This window comes from Podarcis liolepis (genome assembly GCF_965112155.1).
Source record: "Podarcis liolepis genome assembly, chromosome: 7".
Classification (NCBI taxonomy): Eukaryota; Metazoa; Chordata; class Lepidosauria; order Squamata; family Lacertidae; genus Podarcis; species Podarcis liolepis.
In genome coordinates, this window is record NC_139561.1 from 30,996,547 (window position 1) to 31,021,118 (window position 24,572).

General features: G+C 48.4%; 1 protein-coding gene across 3 annotated transcripts in view; it reads right to left on the bottom strand.

Moving 5' to 3' along the window:
• PHC2 (polyhomeotic homolog 2) overlaps window positions 1-24,084 on the bottom strand; it is a 60,018-nt gene extending 35,934 nt beyond the window's left edge. Inside the window, exons 1-2 of one of the 3 annotated variants that reach the window (XM_083512943.1) lie at window positions 23,970-24,084; window positions 7,453-7,675 (exon numbers count right to left, since the gene is read on the bottom strand). In XM_083512943.1, the coding sequence (XP_083369069.1) occupies window positions 7,453-7,675; window positions 23,970-23,986 (240 nt within the window). In that variant the 5' untranslated portion in view covers window positions 23,987-24,084. The remainder of the gene's footprint in view (window positions 1-7,452; window positions 7,676-23,969) is intronic. The other 2 variants (XM_083512945.1, XM_083512944.1) reach the window with 2 other exon arrangements.
• Window positions 24,085-24,572: the final 488 nt, after the last annotated feature.

Consider the following 24,572-nt stretch of genomic DNA (forward strand, 5'->3'; position numbering starts at 1 on the left):
TGATTGCCTTTCCTGATTGTCTTTCCTGAAAGTCTGTCACCCATTAAAATGCTGATTACTCAATTCCTGAGACAATGGGAAGGCTCCCTGACCCCCCTCCCTCCTCGCAGAGAAAACATTTGGTCAGTTGGGGAATCAAAAATGGTTTCAGGTTGATATTCCCGTGCTGATCTATGTATGTGCTTGGTTGGTACATTTATGAACATTTAATATATATCTAAGACCTTAAAATTCTTATCACAGGGTGCAATGCCCTAAAGGGTGACAATATTTGAAGGTTTTGCCTTTAAAGCCAAGGAAGAAGGGACATGCTAGAGGTGTGTAAAAGGATGCAGGGAACTGAGGAAGTGGAGAGGGAAAAGGTTTTCTCCCTCTCCTCTCCCATCACACCAGAATTCGTGGACATCCAATGAAGCTGAATGTTGGAAGTTTCAGGACAGGTAAAAAGACAGGACTTCTCTATGCAGCACATAGTTAAACTAGGAAACTCCCTCCCACTGGCGGCAGTGACGGCCACCAACTTGGATGGCTTTAAGAGAGGATGGGATAAATTCATGGAGAAGGTTGTCCTTGGCTATAGCTACAATGGCTCTGCTCTGCCTCCACGGTCAGAGGCAGCAATGCTTTTGAATCCCAGTTGCTGTGAATCACAGGCGGGGGTGGGCACTGTTGTACTCAGGTCCTGTTTGTGGGCTTCCCAATTGGGGCATCTGGTTGGCCACTGTGATAACAGGATGCTTCTCCATCTATTTACAGAGGCTGCCTGACATGGCTGATTTGGGGCATCAGTATGGGATAAGGGAAGGAGCAGAATTGAGCAAATGAAACAGGCTACTTCATCCCATCGCAAACCTCTTTCCGACTTTTTGCAATTTCACCTCCATATCTGCAGCTGCCGCCTACAAACCAGCCTTTGCAGACATAAAGTGGACTAGAAACTTGTCTCAAAAATTAAACCAGAAGAAAAACAAAGACCCTCACCAAGCGGCAACTTCACTAGAGAGCCAAAGGTGCGAATGGGGCATATTTCAACCCAGAAACACAGCCAAAGCTGAGGACAGACTTTCCCAGCCTCCTCCCACCCCCACCCTACCCCGGGGGTGTGATATACTTCACAAGTGACCCCCACAAAACACAGGCACAAGCAAGCAGGCAAGAAAGCCGTAGACACAGCTACACAAACAACCTGGATCTTTAGCTCTGCAACAATAACAGTAATAAACCTTCCTCCCCTGGAAGCATCAACATAAATGGCTTGGGGGACCATGACCTTTTCCCACCCTTATAACCCCCCATCAAGGAAAGAATCACATGAGGGTTGCCCCTTTGGTTCCCTTCCAACTCTACAATGCTACAATTCCCACAAACACCATCTCTCCTGGCAAGATACAACAATGATTTGGTGGGCAGAGTACATAGGAAACTGCTGTGATAGGAATTTTGAGGGCTTAGATATACGTTAAATGTTCATAAGTGTACCAACCAAGCACGTACATAGATCAGCACAGGAAGACCGACCTGGAACCATTCTTGATTCCCAAACTGTCCCAAAAACTGTTTTTTCTGCAAGGTCAAAGGAAAATGGAAAAGCCTCCCCATTGTCTTTTCCTTCACAAATCCTGTCTTAAGGATATGTCTGTGTTTGAATAGGGTGAGCCTGTGACCTGACTCAGGAACTAAGTATTTATCATTACTAAGTATTTATCATTACAAAAGACTGGCCAGGCTCCCCAGGGTATCCAATCAAGTAAGCAGGCAATCCAATCAAGTGACCATTAAACAGGTAACCTGTCAGACGAGATAAACAAGTCACTCAGATTTCTGTTTTAGACCACCTTTTCTGTGATGTAGGTATGTGGGGGGTGGTCTTGGGTTACACCCCTTCTGTGATTACGTATGATGTATGGAGGGGTGGTCTTGAGCTCCAGGGCAGGGAATTTAAAATGTCTTTATAAGGCCTTGCGCGCCATTGTTCTGGGTTCCTCCTCCTTTCCTGCGTGTGAGGGGAGCACCCTGTTGCAACAGATCAATAAAGACCAGGCTTACTAGCTGCTTTGCTTCTCCATATTCTCTGGTTGGCCTCTATTATTTTCTCCTACCAATAGGGAACCTACGCAAGGACTCTATATGGGCTCTTGGAAACCCCATAAGGGAAAAGGGGCAGATTTTGTTTACAACACTGCCTTCCCCTGAGCCAAACTGTTGGGTCCATCTAGCTCAGGACTGTCTACACTGACTGGCAGAGGCTGTCCAGGATTTCAGGTAGGGAACCTTTCCCACCTCTACCTGGAGATGCTGTTGGGGATGGAACCTGGGACCTTCTGCATGCAAAGCCGGGCCTCCATCACTGGGCTCCATCCCTTCCCCATTTGCAAGATACCGTGGAGCTTAAAATAGGAAGGCCAATTCCCCCCCTCACTTAAAATAGGAAGGCCAATTCCCCCCCCCTCACTTTTAGGGCACAGAGCTACCTCCCTGCAGCAGTTGCAAGCCTGGGAAGGCAACAAAAGCAAGGAAAGGGCTGAGGGGAGAACCTTTTCCCAGCATCTCCACCATCTTGTGGCAAAGAGTTCCATAGGATGGTGTGGCCTGGCATGAAAACACCCCCCCCCCAAAAAAAAAACCCCAACCCTTTTGTTCCTAGGACCTGGGAGAGACCAGGGTTCAAATCCCCACTTGGCCATGAAGCTCACTGGATGACCTTTGGCCAATCACTCGCTCTTCCCTCACAACGTTGTTGTGGGGTTTAATTGAGAATTTGGACCTGAGAGACCAAGGTTCAAATCTCCACTTGGCCATGAAGCTCACTCAGGGGCCAGTCACCGCCTCTTTCAGCAAAAACCACTACATATGCCACCTTGAGCTCCTTGAGAAAAAATAAATGGCCTATAAATGCAATAAAATAAATAAACAAACTCTCTTGGAGCAGGCAGGGAACCACATTTGTGCTTCCAATGCTCACCACCCCCAAACTGGTGGGAGATGCTGGACTCTGGCAGCTTCCAAGCCAAGCGAGGGGACCCCATTCCACCCTTTCCACCCCCCAGAATCAGGCAGTCTTCTGGGCAGAGAAGCTGTCGAAAGCTCTTGCAGAAAATGAGGGTACTTACGCCCCGCGGGGAAGACCCAAGACAGCTGGGCCTCTTCAAGGACTCCGGGATGAGAGGCCTCGGACGATGGGTGGCCCAGGAGGGTGAAGAGGCAGGCAGACCCAGCAGCAAAAGCTAAGAGCCTCTTTGCACAAGGAGATCCTAACACACAGCTTTGGGGGACATGATACTCAAAAGGACGAAGGGAGTTCTCCTGCCCAGCCCCCTTGCTGCCATCCACGCCCCCAATTCCTCTGGCCCCAGATTTCCCCCGCTTTCCAGAGGCTGTCTCCAGGAAATCCCCGCCTCCCTGGGTGAAGACAAAGGTGACCCTTGGCCTTTGGCCTCCGACCCCCACGAGCAAGGGGGGCGGGGAGCTGGAGAGGCGGCCCAGGATAAAGTTTCCATTCAGCACCTCGCAAGGATGCAGGAGAATCCGAAGCGCAGCTCTCTTCCAACCCACCTCCAGAAGCAGCCTTGCCCAAAGGAAATTCCCATTTTTAGATGAAAGCAAAACGGGGGGGGGGGGGAATCAAACCCACACAGCATGGAAACAAAGAAGATCTCTGCTCAGGAGCAAAAAAAGGGGGGCATTTTAAAGAGAGACTGCAATTTGTTTTCCTTTAACAACACAGGTGTGTATCTAAACAAACTGGGACTGCACAAACTGGAGAAGGATGAAATTGTATACAGTATTTAATCAGATCCTTTACAAAAAAAACAACCACCAGAGAAATAAATAGTTTGAAACCCAGGAAGGCTCCTGGCTGGGACAGCTATATAGAAGGTTTGTTTGTTTGTTTACACACCCACACCCACACACCCTTCTATATAGCTGTCTCTCTCATAGATAGATAGATAGATAGATAGATAGATAGATAGATAGATAGATAGATAGATAGATCTATCCATCTATCTATCTATCTATATGCTGAGTTCCTACCCTTTTCCTAGTATTTTGTTTAACGGTATTAGGCAAGATGGACCCACCCTGGGTTCTTGGAGGGACCCCCTATCATTATGGTTCCACCCAACCCAAACAAAGACGTTGAATAAATGGACACCTACAGGCCAATCTCATTATTAAACATAGATCCAAAGCCTTTTCCCCAGCATCCTGGCTGAGAGACAGGCATTGCTTGCTCCCAGCTGCACACAGGAAGACCAAGTTGTTTCATTTGTAAACGAACCATCTCAAACGGATTTTTAATCCAAAACTTCAAAGCTAAGGAAAAAGCAGGCTCTCGTTGTGTATCGGAAAATGAAGAAAAAACCCCCACTATTGTTATTTTAAAAAGGGGTGGAGGACTTAAAAGCCTTGGAAGGTGGCCAACTCTATTTCACTGGAGGTTTTTAAGCAGAGTTTGGGTGGCCATCTGTCAGGGATTCTTTAGCTGCGACTCCTGCATTGCAGGGGGTTGGTCTGGATGACCCTTGGCAGTACCTTTCAAGTCTATGATTCTACTATTTCATCTTACTGCAAACTGCCTTGGTAGATTTGGGCTGGGAAGCACTTTAGGTAAAGGTAAAGGGACCCCTGACCATTAGGTCCAGTCGTGACTGACTCTGGGGTTGCGGCGCTCATCTCGCTTTATTGGCCAAGGGAGCCGGCATACAGCTTCCGGGTCATGTGGCCAGCATGACTAAGCCGCTTCTGGCGAACCAGAGCAGAGCATGAAAACACCATTTACCTTCCCACCAAAGTGGTACCTATTTATCAACTGGTACCTTGGGTTAATACTTAATTCGTTCCGGAGGTCTGATCTTAACCTGAAACTGTTCTTAACCTGAGGTACCACTTTAACTAATGGGACCTCCCACTGCTGTTGCACCGCCGCCACACGATTTCTGTTCTCATCCTGAAGCAAAGTTCTTAACCCGAGGTACTATTTCTGGGTTAGCGGAGTCTGTAACCTGAAGCGTATGTAACCTGAAGCGTATGTAACCTGAGGTACCACTGTACTTGCACTTTGACATGCTTTCGAACTGCTAGGTGGGCAGGAGCAGGGACCGAGCAACGGGAACTCACCCCGTCACGGGGATTCGAACCACCAACCTTCTTGATTGGCAAGCCCTGGGCTCTGTGGTTTAGACCACAGCACCACCCGCGTCCTTCCAGTTGGCAAATAAAAAATAAAATCCACAGCTGTTGCCAACCAACCAAAACTTCCAAACAACTAAATTAAAACTGGGAGAACAAAGCAAACAACAGAGAGAGAGAGAGAGAGAGAGAGAGAGAGAGAGAGAGAGAGAGAGAGAGAGGCGGCAGGTGACCCTCCTTCCAGGGCAGAACGGTTTGGCCCATTGGCTGGTTTTTAGATGGTTCAGCCAGAGACATGGCAGAACGACTTGCCCTCAGAGGAGGCTGCTCATTACACTCCTGAACAAGTCCCTGCTCCAAGGTGGCCATCTCCCAACCAGGAGGCATGCTAAGATCAGCAGCTCATGGAGGAGAAAACCACAGCAGGCTGCTCTTAGGATGGGTTATCTCCCAAATGTCCAACATGTGACAGTCATCAAGGCACAAGTCCCCTTCGGTCATTAATTTTGCATGGAGCATCAGCTGTTCTCTCAAGTCAGAGACAAACACACACACACTCAAGAAGTTACATGCAACTGCTCTCCAAGACCCACTAGGGGGCGATGCTGCCTCACCGATACCAAATAAAATTGATGCGAGAGGACCAGAGAGAACACACCAATATGCACAATATTTTTTAAATAAAATATTCAGTTCAGATTCCATGCATTACAGCGCAGCCAATTCTGCAGTTCTTGGTGGTTTATTTGTAGAAAGGCTCGATGAGTTCAAACTCGTCTTATTATCCCTTATACACCCAGTAGCTCACTGCAGTCTGCGGGAGAGTTTCTCCTGCAAGTTCTAAAGATCTCTGCAGTAACTCAGAGCAGGGCTTTTAGTGTGGCTGCCCCTGCCCTGTGGAATAGCATCCCTAGGTGCCCACTAGCTGCACTTTCTGGAAACAGAGGAAGCCGTTTTTGTTCTGACTGGCTTTCACCGCTGTAAAAAAGGGCTCTTTACCACCAGTCTTGTTTTAAATGGACTACCGTATATACTCGATTATAAGCCGACTTTTTCAGCACATTTTTTATGCTGAAAAAGCCCCCCTCTGCTTATACTCGAGTGAGGTCCTTTCAGGCTGCTCCTTCTTCCTCCTCTGCCTTTGCCGCTGTCGGGGGCAGAGGAAGTGGAACGAGCAACCCAAAAGCAGCCCTTTCGGGCTGCTTGTTCTTCCTCTGCCACTGCTGCTACCACCAGGTTTGTGGTGTGGTGAGCCAGCTTATATTCGAGTCAATAAGTTTTCCCAGTTTTTTGTAGTAAAATTAAGTGCCTCGGCTTATATTCGGGTCGGCTTATACTCAAGTATATACGGGTATGTTGTTTTTGTGTTTCTAACTGTTCTTAAATATCTTATAGGTAAATCACCTTGAGACAGTGGTTTAGAAAACGATTTAAAAATCAATCATAATAAATAGAATAATAAGGAGGATGACAACAGGAGTCAATAGTCCAGATTTTCCTTGATACTGTGTGTGTGTGTGTGTGTGTGTGTGTGTGTGTGAAAGTAACTAGGCATTGCATAGGCCTCCCAAATGGGAGACAGGTTGCCACGCTGGAAGGACTCCATTGGCCTGACCCATCAGGGATGTTCTTGCATTCAAACAGCCCCAAATGGCCCAGGCTGCCTATGCTTGCACACGCTCCCACTTCTGCAAGAGGCAGCATGGTGCAGTGGTTAGAGCGCTGGGCTAGGACCCAGGAGAGACCGGGGTTCAGATCCCTTCTCATCTCCAAGGTTCACTGGGGGACCTTGGGTAAGTTACTATCTCTCAGCCTAACCTACCTCATAGAGCTGTTGTCAAGATGAACAGAAATTAACAAGGGGCAGGGCAGGGAAACCAAGTACTTTGCCTTGAGATACATGGGGGGGGGGGGGAAGGCAGCGTATTAATCTAATATAAGTGAGAGTCAATGTTGTGGCTAGTGAGTTGGACCAGGAAGAGCAGGGTTCAAATCCCCACTCATAGGCCGTGAATCTCCCTAGGTGCAACCTTGGGGGCCAATTGCTGACCTCTCAGCCTAACCTACCTCACAGGGTTGTTGTGAGGATTAAATGAAGAAAGGGAGCGCCTTGTATGCCAAGGGCAAAATGGAGACGGGGGAGAAAAGGTGGGATATACTGTAAATGTAATAAAACAACAATACAATATGCACAACTCCTCAGCTGGATCAGACACAAAGGCAAGCAGGGGTTGGATTATCCTGGTTCAAGCCTGGGGCGTCTTCTCCCCGTCTGCCTTAGCTCCTCCGAACAGGAGGGCCTTTCCGCCCTCTTCCACTTACCTGAACGGTCTGGCGATCGGGGATCCCTCCGTACACAGAGATTTGTGGCCCTGCCTGGCGTCCATTGCTGGTGGCCGTGGCTGCCGTGGCGCTGCTGGTCGGAGGGGGGGCTGGCAGCTGTTCGTTCTCCATGGTAACCATCCAGGGCACCCGAGAGGCGGCAGAGGACGGGCGGAGGCCAAGATGGCGGGGTGCGTGGGTGCGGGTGGCCAGCCAGCTACAGCTGTGAGGAGATGAAAAAGCAGGTTACCAGAGGATCCACCCTGAGAGCAAAGCTCACCTCATAAGAACGTCAGAGGAGCAACTGGGATTCAGAAGCATGGCTGCCTTTGACTGTCAAGGGCATTATGGCGAATAGCCATCAACAGCCCTCTCCCTCCATGCATTTGCCCAATCCTCTTTTAAAGCCATCCAGGTTGGTGACTGTCCCTGTGGCAGTGAGTTCCACAGTTTATGCGCAGCGTGACGAAGTCCTTTATCAGTCCCAAATCTTCCAACGTTCACCTTCGTTGGATGTCTGAATTTTAGTGTTATGAGTGAGGGAAATAAATGTTTGCCTGTCTGTTTGCTCCATGCCATGTATCATTTTTAAAGCTTTCTCCAAACTAAAAAACCCCAAATGCCACAACCTTTCCTCATAGGGGAGTCACTCTCCATCCACTTGAAAATTTCCGTGGCCCTTTTCTGAACCTTTTCCAACTCTACAATAATTCTGAGGTGAGGCGCCAGAACCGTACACAGTATTATTCCAAATACGGTCTCACTGTAGATTTGTGTAATGGCGTTGTGATGTTGGCACTTTAGTTTTCAATTCCTTTCCTGATAATCCCTAGCATGGAATTTGCCTTTTGCCCAGCAGCCACACATTAGGCTAACATATTCGCTGAGCTACCTACTACCTCAGCGATGGTGTTGACGGAAGATTTGTGCTCCAGGGCACAGCAGTCAGGGGCCGGCCCTCCAGAGCTCCTAGCTTCCTCCTCAGAGCTCTCCCCAAACCCTTCCATGGCCAAGCCTAGCACCCTACTTGAGTTGTTGTGCCTGACTGGAATATGTCCTTGCACTTGGACAATGCCTATTGCTTGCCTGGATGGGACACAGATGTGGGAGTCCTGAGAACTAGCCGGCTACGCAAAGGTAAAAATTCACACTTGCTGCTCTGCCTATTTTTGCCTCTGCCCCCCCTCCCCGGCACGTGGACCCTGGAAGGCTGACCAGAAGGCAATCCGGCCCTCAGGGTGTAGAGTTTCGCCGTGCTGCTGGACTAAAGAAGGGAGCTTCTGGTCCCAACCATTTACAAAGCTGGTTGAGCAGCTTAGGGCACACAGCCATAAGGGAGGTTCCAGAAGGATGATAAATTCACAGAATCACAGAGTTGGAAGGGACCCCCCCCCAAAGGTCATCCAGTCCAACCCCTTGCAATCCCTGCTAAAGAATTCCTGACAGGTGGCCATCCAGCCTCTGTTTTAATACCTCCAACCACCACCTTCTGAGGGAGTCCATTCCACTGTTGAACAGCTTTTACCCTCAGAAAGTTCTTCTGAGTGTTCACTTTCTTGTAATTTGAATTGAATGGTTTGGGTCCTGCCCTTTGGGAGCAGCAGAAAACAAGCTTGCTCCTCCTTCCATGAGACAGCCCTTCAGATATTTGAAGGTGGCTATCGGTGGCACTGTGGGTTAAACCACAGAGCGTAGGACTTGCCGATCAGAAGGTTGGTGGTTTGAATCCCCGCAACGGGGTGAGCTCCCGTTGCTCGGTTCCTGCTCCTGCCAACCTAGCAGTTCAAAGCACGTCAAAGTGCAAGTAGACAAATAGGTACCGCTCTGGCGGGAAGGTAAACGACGTTTCCGTGCACTGCTCTGGTTCGCCAGAAGTGGCCTAGTCATGCTGGCCACATGACCCGGAAGCTGTACGCCGGCTCCCTCTGCCAATAAAGCGAGATGAGCGCTGCAACCCCAGAGTCGGCCACGACTGGACCTAATGGTCAGGGGTCCCTTTACCTTTACCTATCATATCACATCTCAGTCCCCTCTTCTTCTTCAACTCCCTCAACTGTTTCTCATAAGGCTTTGGGTTTTGATGCGCTTCCAGTGGTAAAATACGGTACTTTAGAAAGTGCACAGGTGCAATGGCAATTTGGAAAGCAGGTAAGGTGGGGAAATGGTTTGAAATGAGGTAACCGATTTTCTTTCCGCAAATAGACTGCTCCAACTGCCAGCTGCCCTAGGGCTGCCAGGAAGACCATCATGGCAAATCCATCTGCCAACGAACAACAGGCTACTCCATAATTCCGTTTTTCTTTTGCATCATGCATCTTGCCCCAACCCCTCTGGTAATTGACTGCAGACAGGGACTGCCTTATTTCTTAATATATGTAAAGAGTTTTGAAATTTGAAAATATTTAAATAATACAGGTTTTAGCACCCATATTAGGGCAAAACCTTTGTGAGGCCAAACAAAATGCCGTGAAATAGAGCAGGAATAATTATTTATTAGGCTAGGTAGTTTCTTTAAAAAGTTGCCGGGGGGGGGGCTCTTGGTGCTAGGTGAGCCATTAGTGTATGCATCCAGAAGCGCTTCATAATAATAAATTTTAAAAAATAGACTGGGTCACTGAAGCTTTCTGCATGCACACACACTAGGGTCCAGACATATGGCAACACATGTCAGAAGTGTAAATTTTGGTGAATTTTCTTAAAAACAGCTCAAAAACTTCAAATTTTGGGCAAAAAAACTGTCCGAGTTTTCGCTTTTTGAAATATGGCAACCCTAACACATACAATATCTGTTTAATAGTAAGTCTGTTTAGGATCGCAGCCTGGCACACCTAATATTCTGGGCACAAGTAAAATGTCCCTAAGCAATAAAAAAAACTTTTTTTAAAAAGTATAAAACCAAAAGAAAAAAGAAAAACACATGACAATTAAAAATAATAACAAAATACCGAAATCCAGAAAACAGACTCAATAAACAGCAAAATGAATCCAGCAGCAAAATGCATCATTCAGAAACTCATCTTAATCTGTCCAATGCTTGTGTTTGCTTTGCTTTACTTTTTACTTAGAGTCAAAACGTCCCTAAAAGCCTGTTAGTTAGACCTCAAGATTCACACAAAGCAAAGCACAGACCAATGGCATATGACAATGAGAAAGGCAATTGTAGAAACAAATGTAGGGGGAAAAGGAATGAAATGGTATAATCTCACCTGCCCCTTGTAGAGAGGGCTTAGCTATGACCTTTAACACCTGGAAGTTTTTTTGGTTTTTTTAAAGTCTTTTATAAGGAAGAAAAAGCAGAGATTAATAAGGTATTTGCCCGAAACTGGAGTGAAAGATATAGTGGAGCAGGAAAACCCTGGCAAACCGTAAGACATGATGCACAAGAAGCTGCCTCATCGTCCTTCAGCCGACCTAGCTGGGCACTTATCTGTTCTAGCCTTCCTCAGCCTAATGCTCTCCAAAAGCTTTGAGGTAGCGTTGCATAGTGGTGAGAGCGTTGGACTAGGACCTGGGAGGCCAAGCTTCAAATCCACACTCAGTGGGTGTCCTTGGGCCAATCATTCACTCTCAGCTTAACCTACCTCACTAGGGTTGCCATATTTCAAAATGTGAAAATCTGGACACAAAAGTTGAGCTCTTTTTTTCTTTTTCGCAAAGGTGTTTTGCAAAATCTCAAAAAAAAAAAAAGGTTTTGAGCTATTTCTAAGGAAATTTGCCCAAAACTGGACAAAATATGGGTTGCCATATGCCTGGACACTGTTTCCAATTGCCATATTCTGGCTATGTCCAGGAAATTCCAGACATATGGAAGCCCTACCTCACAGGACTGTTGTGAAGAGAAAATGGGATGTGAGGGATAAGAGCTGAAATCCCTGTATTGCAGGGGGTTGGACTACATGGCCCTTGGGGTCCCTTCCAACTCTACAATTCTGTGAGTCTACGAGGAATCCTAGAACTCCTTGGGGAAATGTGGGGTATAAATGTAGTGAAATTGTAAATAAAAAAATAAGACCCTGTTATTTATCTGCAGCATCTGTTACTCTGAGGCAGACTGCAGGTGAACATGGGGGGGGGGTGTTCTTGCTTACGCATCATTGCTCAGAGTCACTGACAGATGCCTCCTCTGTGAGTCTATCCCAGGCACAGGCAAACTCGGCCCTCCAGGTATTTTTGGGACTACAACTCCCATCATCCCTGACCACTGGTCCTGTTAGCTAGGGATTATGGGAGTTGTAGTCCCAAAAACATCTGGAGGGCAAGTTTGCCTATGCCTGGGTCTATCCTTTCCTTTCACAGCTGCCACAGCTACTTCTAGCAGCAGTGAGTTCCACAAGTTTATTACACTTCTTAATTCTCTCCCCCCGCCGCCTTTACTTCTAAATCTAGTCATTGCAGATCTCCATCTCCAAGCCTCTTGACTTGCCATCCACAAGCCCCGTTTAAGACCTCCAGCGATCACTTTACTCCATCCCAGATATCCACGTGGGTGGAAATAACACAATCATCTAGCACGTGAAAGCCTAGGAGCCCACTGGAATCCCGCTGCTTGTACACTGCCTGCAAAATTCTACTCTGCGACCTTGAGGTCTAGAAACTTGCACTGCCCAATGAGGAAACCCACCAGGAAGCTAACTGTTTCGGGGCGAGCGCACCCAGTACCGTAAGCACAGTCCCGGTCCACAACAGCTTGCTGTCATGCGCACCAAAAAAAGCGCCTTGAAAGCCAACAGCACAACCTCATCCCCCAGTTCACAGCCCACCTCCACCTCTCTGCACCTACCTCCAGGCTACCGGGATTTTTGGCGCAAGTCGGAAGGCATGCACAGTCTTCAAAGGGATGGCAGGACCCCTGCCCAGGGGTCCCCAGCCTCAGCTCCACGCTCTGCTCCTTCAATCCTCCACATCCCCCAAAACAGACAAGAGCATCCTCTCCACAGACCTGAAGCTCCAGAGCAGGCTTGGAAAAGGACCGTTTTAAGCACCCTGGTAGTGGGGCACAGCCTGAAGCTAAGAGGCACAAATCAATGCACAGCTCCTGGTGGCAGGAGAAGCGCCACCCGCTCTGCTGTCAGTGGATGTCATTTTGGGGAACCGTGTGCCTGAGATCTCCTCCAGCCGATCTGCCTTTGTTCCGCTACCTCCCCCCCCCCCTTTGCACAGCCCAGCAATCGCACAGATACTCCAGGGTTGGGAGAGAAGGGGGGGGGGGAGAGAGAGAGAGATAAAGAAGAGAGCCTAATTTCCTGATGATTATGATGTCGCTTAGCAACCACCAATCAGGGCCTTGCCGTTTTGCCTGCAGTATTTCATGCAAATAGTTTCAGGGGGCTGGTGGCATGCGCACGTTCCTTTTAATCTCAAAGGGTCAGCCAAGCGGCTTAGCATGACTCCCAAGGGACACGTTAAGAGACTGATACGAGCCTGGGGTGTGCGCGGAAAGACAGAGTGCCCACCTCGCCCAGGAGCTTCCCAGCGAAGGGAGGACCAAGGACCAAGCTCAAGGTAGGCACAACCGCACCGCGGAAAGGTGGAAGGGAAAGGGATGTCCCTGCAGCGGCCGCAATCTATCCCGGTCCAGCTGGCAACAGCACATCTTGGGGCATGGGCACCGAAACCCACTTCTGCCAACAAAGGGAAGGGAACTCTCCAAGTTCCAAGAGCCTCCCTGAGCAAGAAATTAAGATGTTAAAGTATCCACACACACAGGCTTTGCCAACGCAAACTAAAACTGTAACTCAGAAAAAATGAAGCCAAGCTTTATGAGGAACAGCGGAGGGAGTTGGGAGATAGCCGTCTTCAGATATCTAAAGGGCTGTCCCATGGAAGATGGAGGAAGCTTCTTTTCTTCTGCTTGCAAAGGGCAGGAGCTGACCAATGGACTGTGTTGGAAGGTAGAGGTTTTTAATCAGAGGTTTGATGGCCACCTGTCCAGGATTATTGAGCTGTGATTCCTACATTGCGGAGGGTTGGACTAGGTGATCCACTCTACATTCTATAATTCTACGAAATTCTGCAACCTGTATTTGATTTCGCAAAAATAAGCAGCAGCTTGATCAAACTGAACCCCAAACTCTCTGGACACTGAAAACAAGTCTCATTCAGCAACCTCTTTTGCTTTGGAGTTTTCACTGGGTCCTGAACCCAGACTGCCTTGAGTAGAACCTTAAGGTCTAGAAACTTGAGTGGCTCTTTTAAAAAAGAAAGTGGGGAAAATACTACCTATCAGAAAACTGAATTCTGTGCTTGCCACTATATTTAGTGTTTGTGTGTCCGCACTGCAGCCTTAAGAAAGTAAGAAGAGTCTGATGGAAAAGGCCATTGGCCCATCTAATCCAGATCGTTCTCACAGTGGCCAACCAGATGCCCCAGGGGGAATCCTGGAAGCAGGACCCGAACACAAGACCGCTCTCCCCTCCTGTGGTTTCCAACAACTGGTCTTCAGAAGCCTGGCTGCCTCTGACCGTGGAGGCAGAGCACAGCTATCAAGGAGCCCTCGGTTGCTCTCTCCTCCATGAATTTGCCTGATCTTCTTCTGAAGCCATCCAAGCCTTGGCTACTGGGGAGGTTTCTCCAAACCACACACTTGGTCGTGCCTTCTTGAAACCCCCAGGAGAAAATAAAGGCAATCACCGCGGAGGAGGAGGAACCCTCCTACACGAGGGGAGGGGAAGGGGCAATGAACTCATATCACTCAAATATGAGGCACTCAAGCGTTCCCCCTGCCCCCCTCCAGTGGGTCCATTTATCGTCCCCTAATTGTTCCGTTTTCATTGCTGGCGCCACCTCGAAAGGACTTCCATTAGCCGGCCCTGGTCAATGGTGCCCGTAGGATCCCCTATTGATCGGCAGGCGCCATCGATTTCCATCAGGCTACTTAGCATATAAATTAGCCATTTTCTGGGAGGGCGGGGGTGGGCGAGAAGAAAGTATTCAGCACAAATTAATTTGAGTTTGGTAGCCCTTTAAAAAAATAAAAGCGAAGCCCATCTGCAAAAGCATCACAAAACACATGTGGTGGGGAGGAAGTCAGGGATAATGGGAACTATAGTCCAATGGCACCTGGAGGGCTGGAGATTCCCCACCTTTCAGGGTCAGATCCAAGGCCCATCTAGTCCAATATCCCAAGTCCCACTGTGTTTCCAACCGAATGTTCCTGTCCTGAGAAGCTCACAAACACAGCACGAAAGCAAGAGCTCACTGGGCTAGAGCATGGTGCTGACAACGTCAAGGTTGCAGGTTCGATCCCCGTAAGGGACGAGGGCATATTTTTGCCTTGCAACTAGATAATTCCCACTCTATGATTCTATGAGAACTCTCTGCCCTCCAACCACTGGTACCCCAAGAGCAGAATGGTCAGAAACCTGTAAGTTCAGCTTAGCTAGTGTGGGCTGGAGTAGTGATGTATGGAAGTGAGAGCTGGACCATAAAGAAGACTGATCACCGAAGAATCAATGCTTTTGAATTATGGTGCTGGAGGAGACTTTTGAGAGTCCCATGGACTGCAAGAAGATCAAACCGATCCATTCTTAAGGAAATCAGCCCTGAGTGCTCACTGGAAGGACAGATCCTGAAGCTGAGGCTCCAATACTTTGGCCACCTCGTGAGAAGAGAAGACTCCCTGGAAAAGACCCTGATGCTGGGAAAGATTGAGGGCACAAGGAGAAGGGGATGACAGAGGACGAGATGGTTGGACAGTGTTCTCGAAGCTACCAGCATGAGTTTGACCAAACTGCAGGAGGCAGTGGAAGAAAGGAGTGCTTGGTGTGCTCTGGTCCATGGGGTCATGAAGAGTCGGACACGACTAAACGACTAAACAACAACAACAACAAAGTGTGGGCTGGTAGCCGTGGAAAAGCCCAACTCCTATAAAGTAGCTCAATCCCATTTTCATGTCATCTTTAGAAACCTGACATCACCACGGCTTAGGATGTTGAGCTCCACAGGCTAATTTCCTGCCATGCAGAGAAGTCTGCCCTGAATCTATTGCTTGCATGGTGTATTGGAATTCTGGTTATCCAGAGTAAGGGAGGAAAGGGTTTCACTCCCTGCACTCCCAGGAAAATACACCTGATCAACTCTTAATAGGTCTTCCTCCGCTTTCTCACTAGTTTAACAAACCAGCACTTCTACCTTTCTTCACTGAAGTAAGAGGACCACCAAGGTTAAGTGGTGGGCAGGACCTTCAGAAGACCAGGCCTAAGGGGACCCATCTAGTTCAGCATCCTGTTCTCACACTGACCAACCAGACACCCATTGCAAGAGCCCTCTCCCCTCCTGCAGCTTCCAGTAACAAGTATTCAGAAGCATAACTGCCTCTGCACCGCAAAGGCGGAATCGCAACCTTGTAGAGTTGGAAGGGACCGGTGTTGGGGTCATCTAGTCCAACCCCCTGCAATGCAGGAATTTTTCACCCAACCTGGGACTCAAACCCACGACCCTGAGATTAAGAGTCTCATGCACTACCAACTAAGCTATCCTTCAGGGCAGAGCACAGCCACCCTGGCTAGTAGCCATCAATAGCATTATCCTCCACAAATTTGCCCCCACCCTCTTTTAAAGCCACCCAGGTTGATCGGCCTCACTACCTCCAGTGGGAGGGAGTTCCACAGTTAAACTATGTACTGCACAAAGAAGGGATTTCTTATATCTGCCCTGAATCTCCCAACATCCAGTTTCATTGGATGTCCATGCATTGTTTTGTACAATTCTATCATGGCACCTCTTACTCACCCAGCTCAGTGCTGAGCCCCTCCTTTATATGCAGAAGGTGCCGATACAATCCCCAGCAACTCCAGGTAGGGTGGAGAGATGCCCTCCCAAAACCCTGACTAGTCCTGGCCAGTCAGTGTAGACAAAGCTGAACTGGCAGGACCATTGGTCTGGCTTGCTACAAGGCAACTTCCTCTTCAAAACCAGCTTTGATTCAGAACCATGATGACTAGAACCTTAGCTAAACTTTGGAAGGAGGACCACCGCTCTCCACTTGGCTTTGCACTTCGAAGCTCCCAAGTCCAGCCGTCAGCATCTCCAGGTATGGATGGGAAAGACCCTGTCTGAAGCTCTGGTAAGCTGCTGCCAGTCAGTGCGGATGATATTGAGCTAAATGGAGCAGGCGTCTTCCCTTTCACTCGCCTGCCTCCTCCCCTTATTCCTGCCTCCTGAGATGTCTTGACCCTCTGCACCTTCTGAGCTTTTACCAGGCAATGATGCCCCCATTAACCCTTCCACATTTTTACCTTTGCCTCCATATGGACCGGAAGCTTACTCATTCTCTCTCTATATATAAAAATGTAGGAGTCAAATATATATAAGCTTCTATAAAGTGCTATTATGGAGCTTTCCATTAGCCTTCACAAATGGCCTCTGTCTGCTTACAAGCTCCGTAGCTGTAAATCTTCCGGAAATAGCGCCGGAATCGTGGCAGCCCACTCAGCCTGGTGCATCCGCAGCCGGGGTCCCCCTCCCATTTAGGCATTCCCAGCTGCTGCTGCTGCAACGTTTGCAACTTAATGATGATTAAAAACATGGGAATTTATGGCTGCTCCCTGATCTGAGCTGGCTGCCATTTATTTTATCTTTTACAAAAAGACCTGGCAGGCCAACGGCTGCTCTTGACTTTCCTTGGCTGGCATTATGTCATATGGGACTTTAAACAAGGTGCACTGCTAGCAAGGCCAGCAGAAGAAACTGCCTCTCTTTCCCCCAATTACACTTGCCCTTTACTCTCACAAGAGCAGCAACTCCTCCGCCTCTCTGGAAGCAAAGCCATGAGGCCATCTGCCGCCAGCAAACGTAATGGTGTTGCAATGCCCTTCAGCGCACATTGCTGTGGTTCAGCTAACCACAAGGCACTCCGTTTGGTAGGAAGGGACTGACTGGAAGACACTTTTTAAAAACACCAAACAGAGGCTCTGTTTCACATTCAGCATGCTCAGAAAAGGATGCAATGTTGGCTCAACTCACTGATACACTCCCACAGCGCACAAATTGCTTAGTGCTACTGTACTTAAGCGCAGAAAATCCCCAAAGGTGGAGTCTTCCTGCTGTATCTCTGTATGAATCACTGCTCTGACCCTGTCTCCTTCAAGCAGCCTCTGCTGAGCTCAAATGCTGCTAAACACTTCCTTCCCATCAAGTACGATTAGATCACTCCTGCTGCAGGTACAAAGCCCTTTGAAGGGGGAAAAGGGGGCTTCTTTCAGCAACTCATGCAGAGATGCAATTCTGGGCTTGCCTCTTTCCAGTCTGGAAGCACACCCAGAACAGCAATTCAAAACAAATAATTAAAAACAGGTTGTGTATGGATTCCTCAGAAGACAGCCAATCCTTACTGTTATAGTTTAGCTAGTTTCTGAGAAACTTCAATTTCTAGGATACTTTTAGCGACATTTTAGGTGTGTAGAGATCTGCTGTATTCCAGACCATGGGCTACACTCAATGCTAGCCCTATTTATTTAGCCCAATGCTGGCCCATTGAAATAAATGAACCTGTTAGTCATGCCTCAGAACTTCAACAGTTATTGTTGTTTCCTTAGTCCAGTTATATCTGAAAATCATCAAAATATGATAAAAAAGAAAAAGACAAGCTTGATCAGGGGAAGCTTAATAAGTAGCAGAACAAACAACAGAGTTTTTGAAAGTGATCTGTGATTATGTGTTTTCCAGTTGTAGCAATGGGCATTTTTGTAGACTGCAAATAAAGAGATGAGGACCGTTTAAAAAAAAATAGCAAGAACAAGGTATGGGTAGAGAAAGGAGAAAAACAGAAATTGGGGCATGGGTGATGGGGAGAGAAAGGAAATATTACTCCAGATCATGAAGGATTCATACAGAACTCTTCCAAGGCCTACACAACACACATCCACTGAATATTGATCACTGTTCTGTGTACCCGTGAGGGCTAGACGCTTGGCTCTTTGTCTTAATTGAATCCCAAAGAAGCTCAGCTTTCCGTTCCTTCAGCTAAACGCTCCCCAAATCTTCACAGAATTCCACACGCATGAAAGGCTAAGGACTCCCCACTCGCCTCCTTGCCTTCCCCCTATCCTCCAACCAGGACTAATTGCCTGGAAGACGCCGTCTGATAAACATGGAGCATTTAAAAATGTATTAGGGTTACGGAAGCATCTATTTCCGGCAGGAAACACAGAGAGTTATGAGAGGGGAGTGCATGGGGTTGGAGGGGGCTGATGTATTTCCCCTCACACCCAAGGTCAGCCCAGCTCTCCAGTAAAACATCTTTGGAGCAATCCGTCGATTGACACCTGCCATCCATCAAACCCACCCGAAGGCCATTGCAGCCACAAGGTTCTAAGGAGGCAAGGAAAGAAATCAAAAGAGGAGAGGGCCCCTTCTTCCTTCCTTCCTTCCTTCCTTCATTTCATAAAATTTATACACAGCTTGATTGGTCTTTAAAAAAACAAAAAAACAAAAACAAAAAACCTCCAAGTGGTTTACAAAGAGAATAAAACAATATATATATATATATTTAATTTGCAGGTTTTGGTGTCTTCGGGTGTCTTCCCGTGTAAGAGTTGGGGTGTCTAGGCGACGTTTCGACGAGGTACCTAGACACCCCAACTCTTACACGGGAAGACACCCGAAGACACCAAAACCTGCATTCCTGTACCCGTGAAAATCTACGAAAGCAAATATATTTAATTTATATATATATTTAATTTGTTTTTGTTTATTATTGAATTTATAAGCAAATTAAAAATACACCAACATTCTACATGTCTGGGTATGCTTGCCTACACAAAAATGTTTTTGGCAGACTCTGAAAGGAGTACAGCGAAGGAGCCTGCCTGGTGTCAATAGGCAGGGAGTTCCACAGTGTAGATACTACCACAGTAAAAGGTTCATGCCTTCCAAAGGCAGGGTGGTACCTGTAGCAGGGACAGTTCTGCAGATCAAAGGGGTCAAATGAGTGCATCTCATAGGTAAACTGGTCCCAAGTTGTTAAGGGCTTTAGATACTAATAGTAACACAATGAACTTGGCCCTGTAGCAGATCAGCGACCAGTGCAGATCTTTGAGCTATAGGAGTTTTCCACTCCTGTCAGCAAGGGAAGCCCCACATGAAGCGCATTGCAGCAATCCAGTCCATGAACTACTGTGGCAAGGCTTTCTCAAGTTCCTTCCACAAGTTCACTGCTGAACGGCTGGTTAGCAACTGCAAGGCCGACATCCCCCTTTTCTGTGGGTTGGAGAGAATGGGGCATCCTCTACGGCAGGGGTTAGGGAACTTGGGTCCCGTAGAAATTGGGGGCACCAACACAGTGCCCATGAAGGCCTTAACTGGAGCCCCTGACCAGGGGTCCCAGCCAGCGCTGAGCTTTCATTAAACAATAAATAAAATGCAAGTCTTGAAGTGATTGTTGTGAAGTGAGCCACCCTGGCTGCCCAGTCTTTTTAGCCAGTGGGTGAAGTTAGGGACTGTAGCAAGAATCTCCTTTTCTTCCTTTCCATCTCTCCATCTCATTTTTTTCATAGTCCTTGAAATCTCTCTAGTTTGCTCTTCCTTTTGTTCCTAGCCGCCAGGATGCATCTTTCCTGCGTGACTTTGGTACTCCCGAGAAGCCGTTTTCTGCAGTTACTACTTTACAATAAGCGTGCAAGTCCTCCCTGCAAAACTCAAGGGGGGAAACTTTGCAAAGAGGCTTAGGAACAGTCTCCTGCTGTTGTGCATGGGCTAAAGACCAGGCGCTTGTCAAGAATGGGCCATAGAGCTACCTAACACTACCTAACACGAGTCCACACAGAAGTACAGTGGTACCTTGGGTTACAGATGCTTCAGATTACAGATGCTTCAGGTTACAGACTCCGCTAACCCGGAAGTAGTACCTCGGGTTAAAAACTTTACCTCAGGATGAGAACAGAAATCGTGCACTGGTGACACAGCGGCAGCGGGAGGCCCCATTAGCTAAAGTGGTACCTCAGGTTAAGAACAGTTTCAGGTTAAGTACGGACCTCCAGAACGAATTAAGTTCTTAACCTGAGGTACCACTGTACAGTGGTACCTCAATTTAAGAACAGCCCTGTTTACAAACTATTTGGTATGCGAACTCCACAAAACCGGAAGTAGTGTCCCGGTTAGTGAACTTTACCTCGGTTTAAGAACGGCTTTGGTTTAAAAACGGACTTCCGGAATGGATTAAGTTCATAAACCGAGGTACCACTGTAAGTCTCTTTGTATGCCATGGGGCTTACTCTCACCTAGTTGGGTACAGGATGGCAGCCCAGGTTTTGGTTTAGGGTGGAACACCAGAGTAAAACAAGGGCACCTTCTGGGCCAGCTTTTAAAGTTTCCTATTCCTATTAGAAATACATCTTTCCGCAACATTTAGCCAAATTCTGATTATAATGTTTTAATAGATTTATTGTAGGGGAGGAAGGTTATTGAAAATATAAAGCAGTATAGGAATGAAATGAATATTTATGATGATTATGATGCATCTATTGCTGCAAACCACTTTGATAGTGGCGTAAACTGCAGCGGTATATAAATGTTTTTTAATAAACGAATAAATAAGGAATGGGAAACCAGGAACCCTATTATGCCACCCTCACAAACCCTGGACTTGGGAGCTACCAGATGCTTCCAGACAAGGAGTCAGAATCCCTTCAGCTCATTGTTTGCCATTAAGGAGTCACAAATTAATCAGCCTGCCATATGGGGGGGGGGAGTGGAGGGAGGAAAAAAGACATCAAGCAAAAATTAAGAATTCAACCTTCCCCCTGCGCTCAAACCCCCCCCCCCAAATGCAGCTTACTCATCTCATCTCCATTTCAAGGCAATTCCTCCCACAAGGGACATTGGATCTATTCCATAATAAGGCCTTTAATAGAGAGAGAGCGGCTTTTCAAGGCCGATTACAGCAGACCTTCCTTCTGTTCCCCGCTCAACCCCCACCACAATGTACACAGTGTCTCCTGCCTCCCATCCGCACAATACCGTAATCCTGCAAGGTAGAGGGTGGTTGGAGGTAATGAACGGGCTGTTCTTCTGGAATGCCCAGGAAGCCTTGCAGCCAAGCACAGGATGTGAACTCAGGTCTCCCTTTAATAAAGCTAAAGGTAAAGGGACCCCTGACCATTAGGTCTAGTTGTGGCCGACTCTGGGGTTGCAGCGCTCATCTTGCTTTATTGGCCGAGGGAGCCGGCGTACAGCTTCCGGGTCATGTGGCCAGCATGACTAAGCCGCTTCTGGCGAACCAGAGCAGCGCACGGAAACGCTGTTTACCTTCCCGCCGGAGCGGTACCTATTTATCTACTTGCACTTTGACATGCTTTCGAACTGCTAGGTTGGCAGGAGCAGGGACCGAGCAACGGGAGCTCACCCCGTCACGGGGATTTGAACCCCGACCTTCTGATCGGCAAGTCCTAGGCTCTGTGGTTTAACCCACAGCGCCACCCACGTCCCTCCCTTTAATACCAACACTCTAACCACTCCAAGACACTGCCTCACTCTCAATGTGTCGATGATCCCAGGAAAAAAAGGCCACCGTGCGAGACTGGAATCAGGGACTTCCCACTTCTGAGGTGCCATCTTTCAGCCATGATGCCAGGTGGCCTAAATCTTTTTGAAACCACAACCGATACCCCCCATGCTCAACACCACACCAGCTTATGAGGGGCCAAATGCTTGCTGGAACAAGTGTGGCTTGAGGTCCAAGAGCATGGGAAGCCCTTCATTCCCTCATGGGGAACCTTCTTCTGAGGGCCACATGCAAGCAGCAGGGGGCTAAAGTGGGTGGCGCCTCTTAATCTCAGGGAAATGGGTTCGAGTCCCATGTTGAACAAAAGATTCCTGCATTGCTGGGGGTTGGACTAGATGACCCTCGTGGCGCCTGGAACCCACTCTGCAATTCTACGATAATGTTATTCATGTGGCACAGTAAGATGTGGTGATGACCATGGCCTTGTCTATTAGATAGCCTTCATGACTAACAGATAAGGGTAACAGATGTAGTAAGGCAACAGTCTGAAGGGCACCCTGAAGGCATCCATCTGGCCATGTTTGCCACAAAGCGCTAGTCAATGTCCTGCCCTCCCAATGTTACTGGACTCCATTTCCCATCAGCCCCTGCTACAGCAGCCAATGGTCACGGGGGTTAAGTGCTACAGTCCAGTAACATCTGGATAGGGCAGGGGTCAGCAACCTTTTTCAGCCATGGGCCGGTCCACTGTCCCTCAGGCCATGTGGTGAGCCGGACTATATTTTTGGGGGGGGGGGGGGAATGAACGAATTCCTATGCCCCACAAATAACCCAGAGATGCATTTTAAATAAAAGGACACATTCTAATCATGTAAAAACACGCTGATTCCCAGACCGTCCGCGGGCTGGATTGAGAAGGCGATTGGGCTGCATCCGGCCCCCGGGCCTTAGGTTGCCCACCCCTGGGACAGGGTGTTACTTTGGCTATCCCTAAATCGTGTGGCCTGATCCAGAAAAGCTACTCACGGTTTCTGAATATTTATTTCTACAGGACTCATCCCCATGCATGATTCTGCATAGAGGTCAGTAAAAGCTCCATTCTCTGCCCTGAGGGCCTTACAATCTAAAGCAGATACCCCAAAAAAGCACTCTATGAACATTAAGAGTTAGGAGCGTCACCATGACCATGCCATGCCTATGCTTGATAAGAGATATTGAAAAAGTCTGAAAACCATCGTCCCGCCCCCCCAAGAACCCAGGAGTCCAGCTGAGCACATCTCCCTACCCTATGCAATGTTGCATGGGCTGCAATGGGCTGTAGCTCAAATGGGTATAGCATCTGCCTTGCATGCGGGTTCAATCCCCAATTGCGTTTCCAGGTAAGGAGAGACACCCTGCTGCTGCCAGTCAGTGTAGACCAGGGGTGGCCAACTCCCAAGAGACTGCGATCTACTCACAGAATCAAAAACTGGCAGTGATCTACCGGTAGGTCATAGATGTTGAGCTTTTTTTTAGAAAGGAGGTAAAATGTTGAGCTTTTTTAGGGGAGCCACAGTTGTTCACCTTCTTTGGGGGGGAGCCAATAATCTACCGCAGACGTCCAGTGATCTACCGGTAGATCACGATCTACCTGTTGGACATGCCTGGTGTAGACAATACTGGGATGGATAGGCCAATGATTTCAGCACAAGGCAGCTTCCCGTGTTCCAGTTTAATTCAGAACCTCGCTTTGAATTTAGGTGAAAGACAACAGCTCAGAGGTTCAAACCCCAATGGCATCTCCAGGTAGGGGTTGCGAATGTCCCGAATGTGAAACCCTGGAGAGCCGCTGCCGGTCGGTGCGGCCAGTATTGAGCTAGCTGGACCGATGACCTGCCTCGGGAAGAATGCAGCTTGCCATGTTCCTATTGCAAGAGAGCATCGCAAATGACACCTTCCCGATTACCACCAAAAAGGGGTGGAAAACACCATTGCAATGCTCAGGCCTTGGAAGAGAAGCAGCAGGAGGAAGGGGAGACACCCCCTCCGCACCCAACGTCCCCCACCAGCACCCTGACAGGCTGCCCTGCCCCCTTACCTGACCTCCACGTGCATGCGCAGCGACCAGCCAGCCTGCCCCCCCTCCGCGCGCGCGCCACGAGCCGCGAATGCAAAAAAAAAAAAAACCCAGACAGCGCGCTCAAGACAGGGGGGGGGGGGACAGGATTCATTAGCATTCCTGCATGCGTCACGTGCGCGCCCCCGCCAATGGCAGCTCCGGGCCTTTTTGTCCCCGCCCCTCCCTGGACTCACACCATGAAACCCAGCGAAGCGGGGGGGGGGGGGAGAATGCATGTCCCAGACAGTTGCCATAGCAACTGGGGAGGGGAAACCCCACCCTGTGGATCACGTGGCCTTGGATTTCCCCCCCCCCCCATTTGCACCTCTTGGTGGAGAGAGTAAATGGGGGGGGGGGATGATGCAGTCAGCCCACCCTCCTCTATTTAGCCAGTATTTGAAATGCAAATATATTTAAAAAGCACGCATGCAGCAATCACAAGATGTGATGTCTGGGTTAAAAAAGGGAAAGAAGAGGGGCGGGATGTCTAGTTTGGAGGTGGCTGAAGATTTAGGATTGGGTTTAGAATATAGTTGCCCTAGCTTTCAAAGCGGACGAGTGGTCCTAATTATTGGCACATGC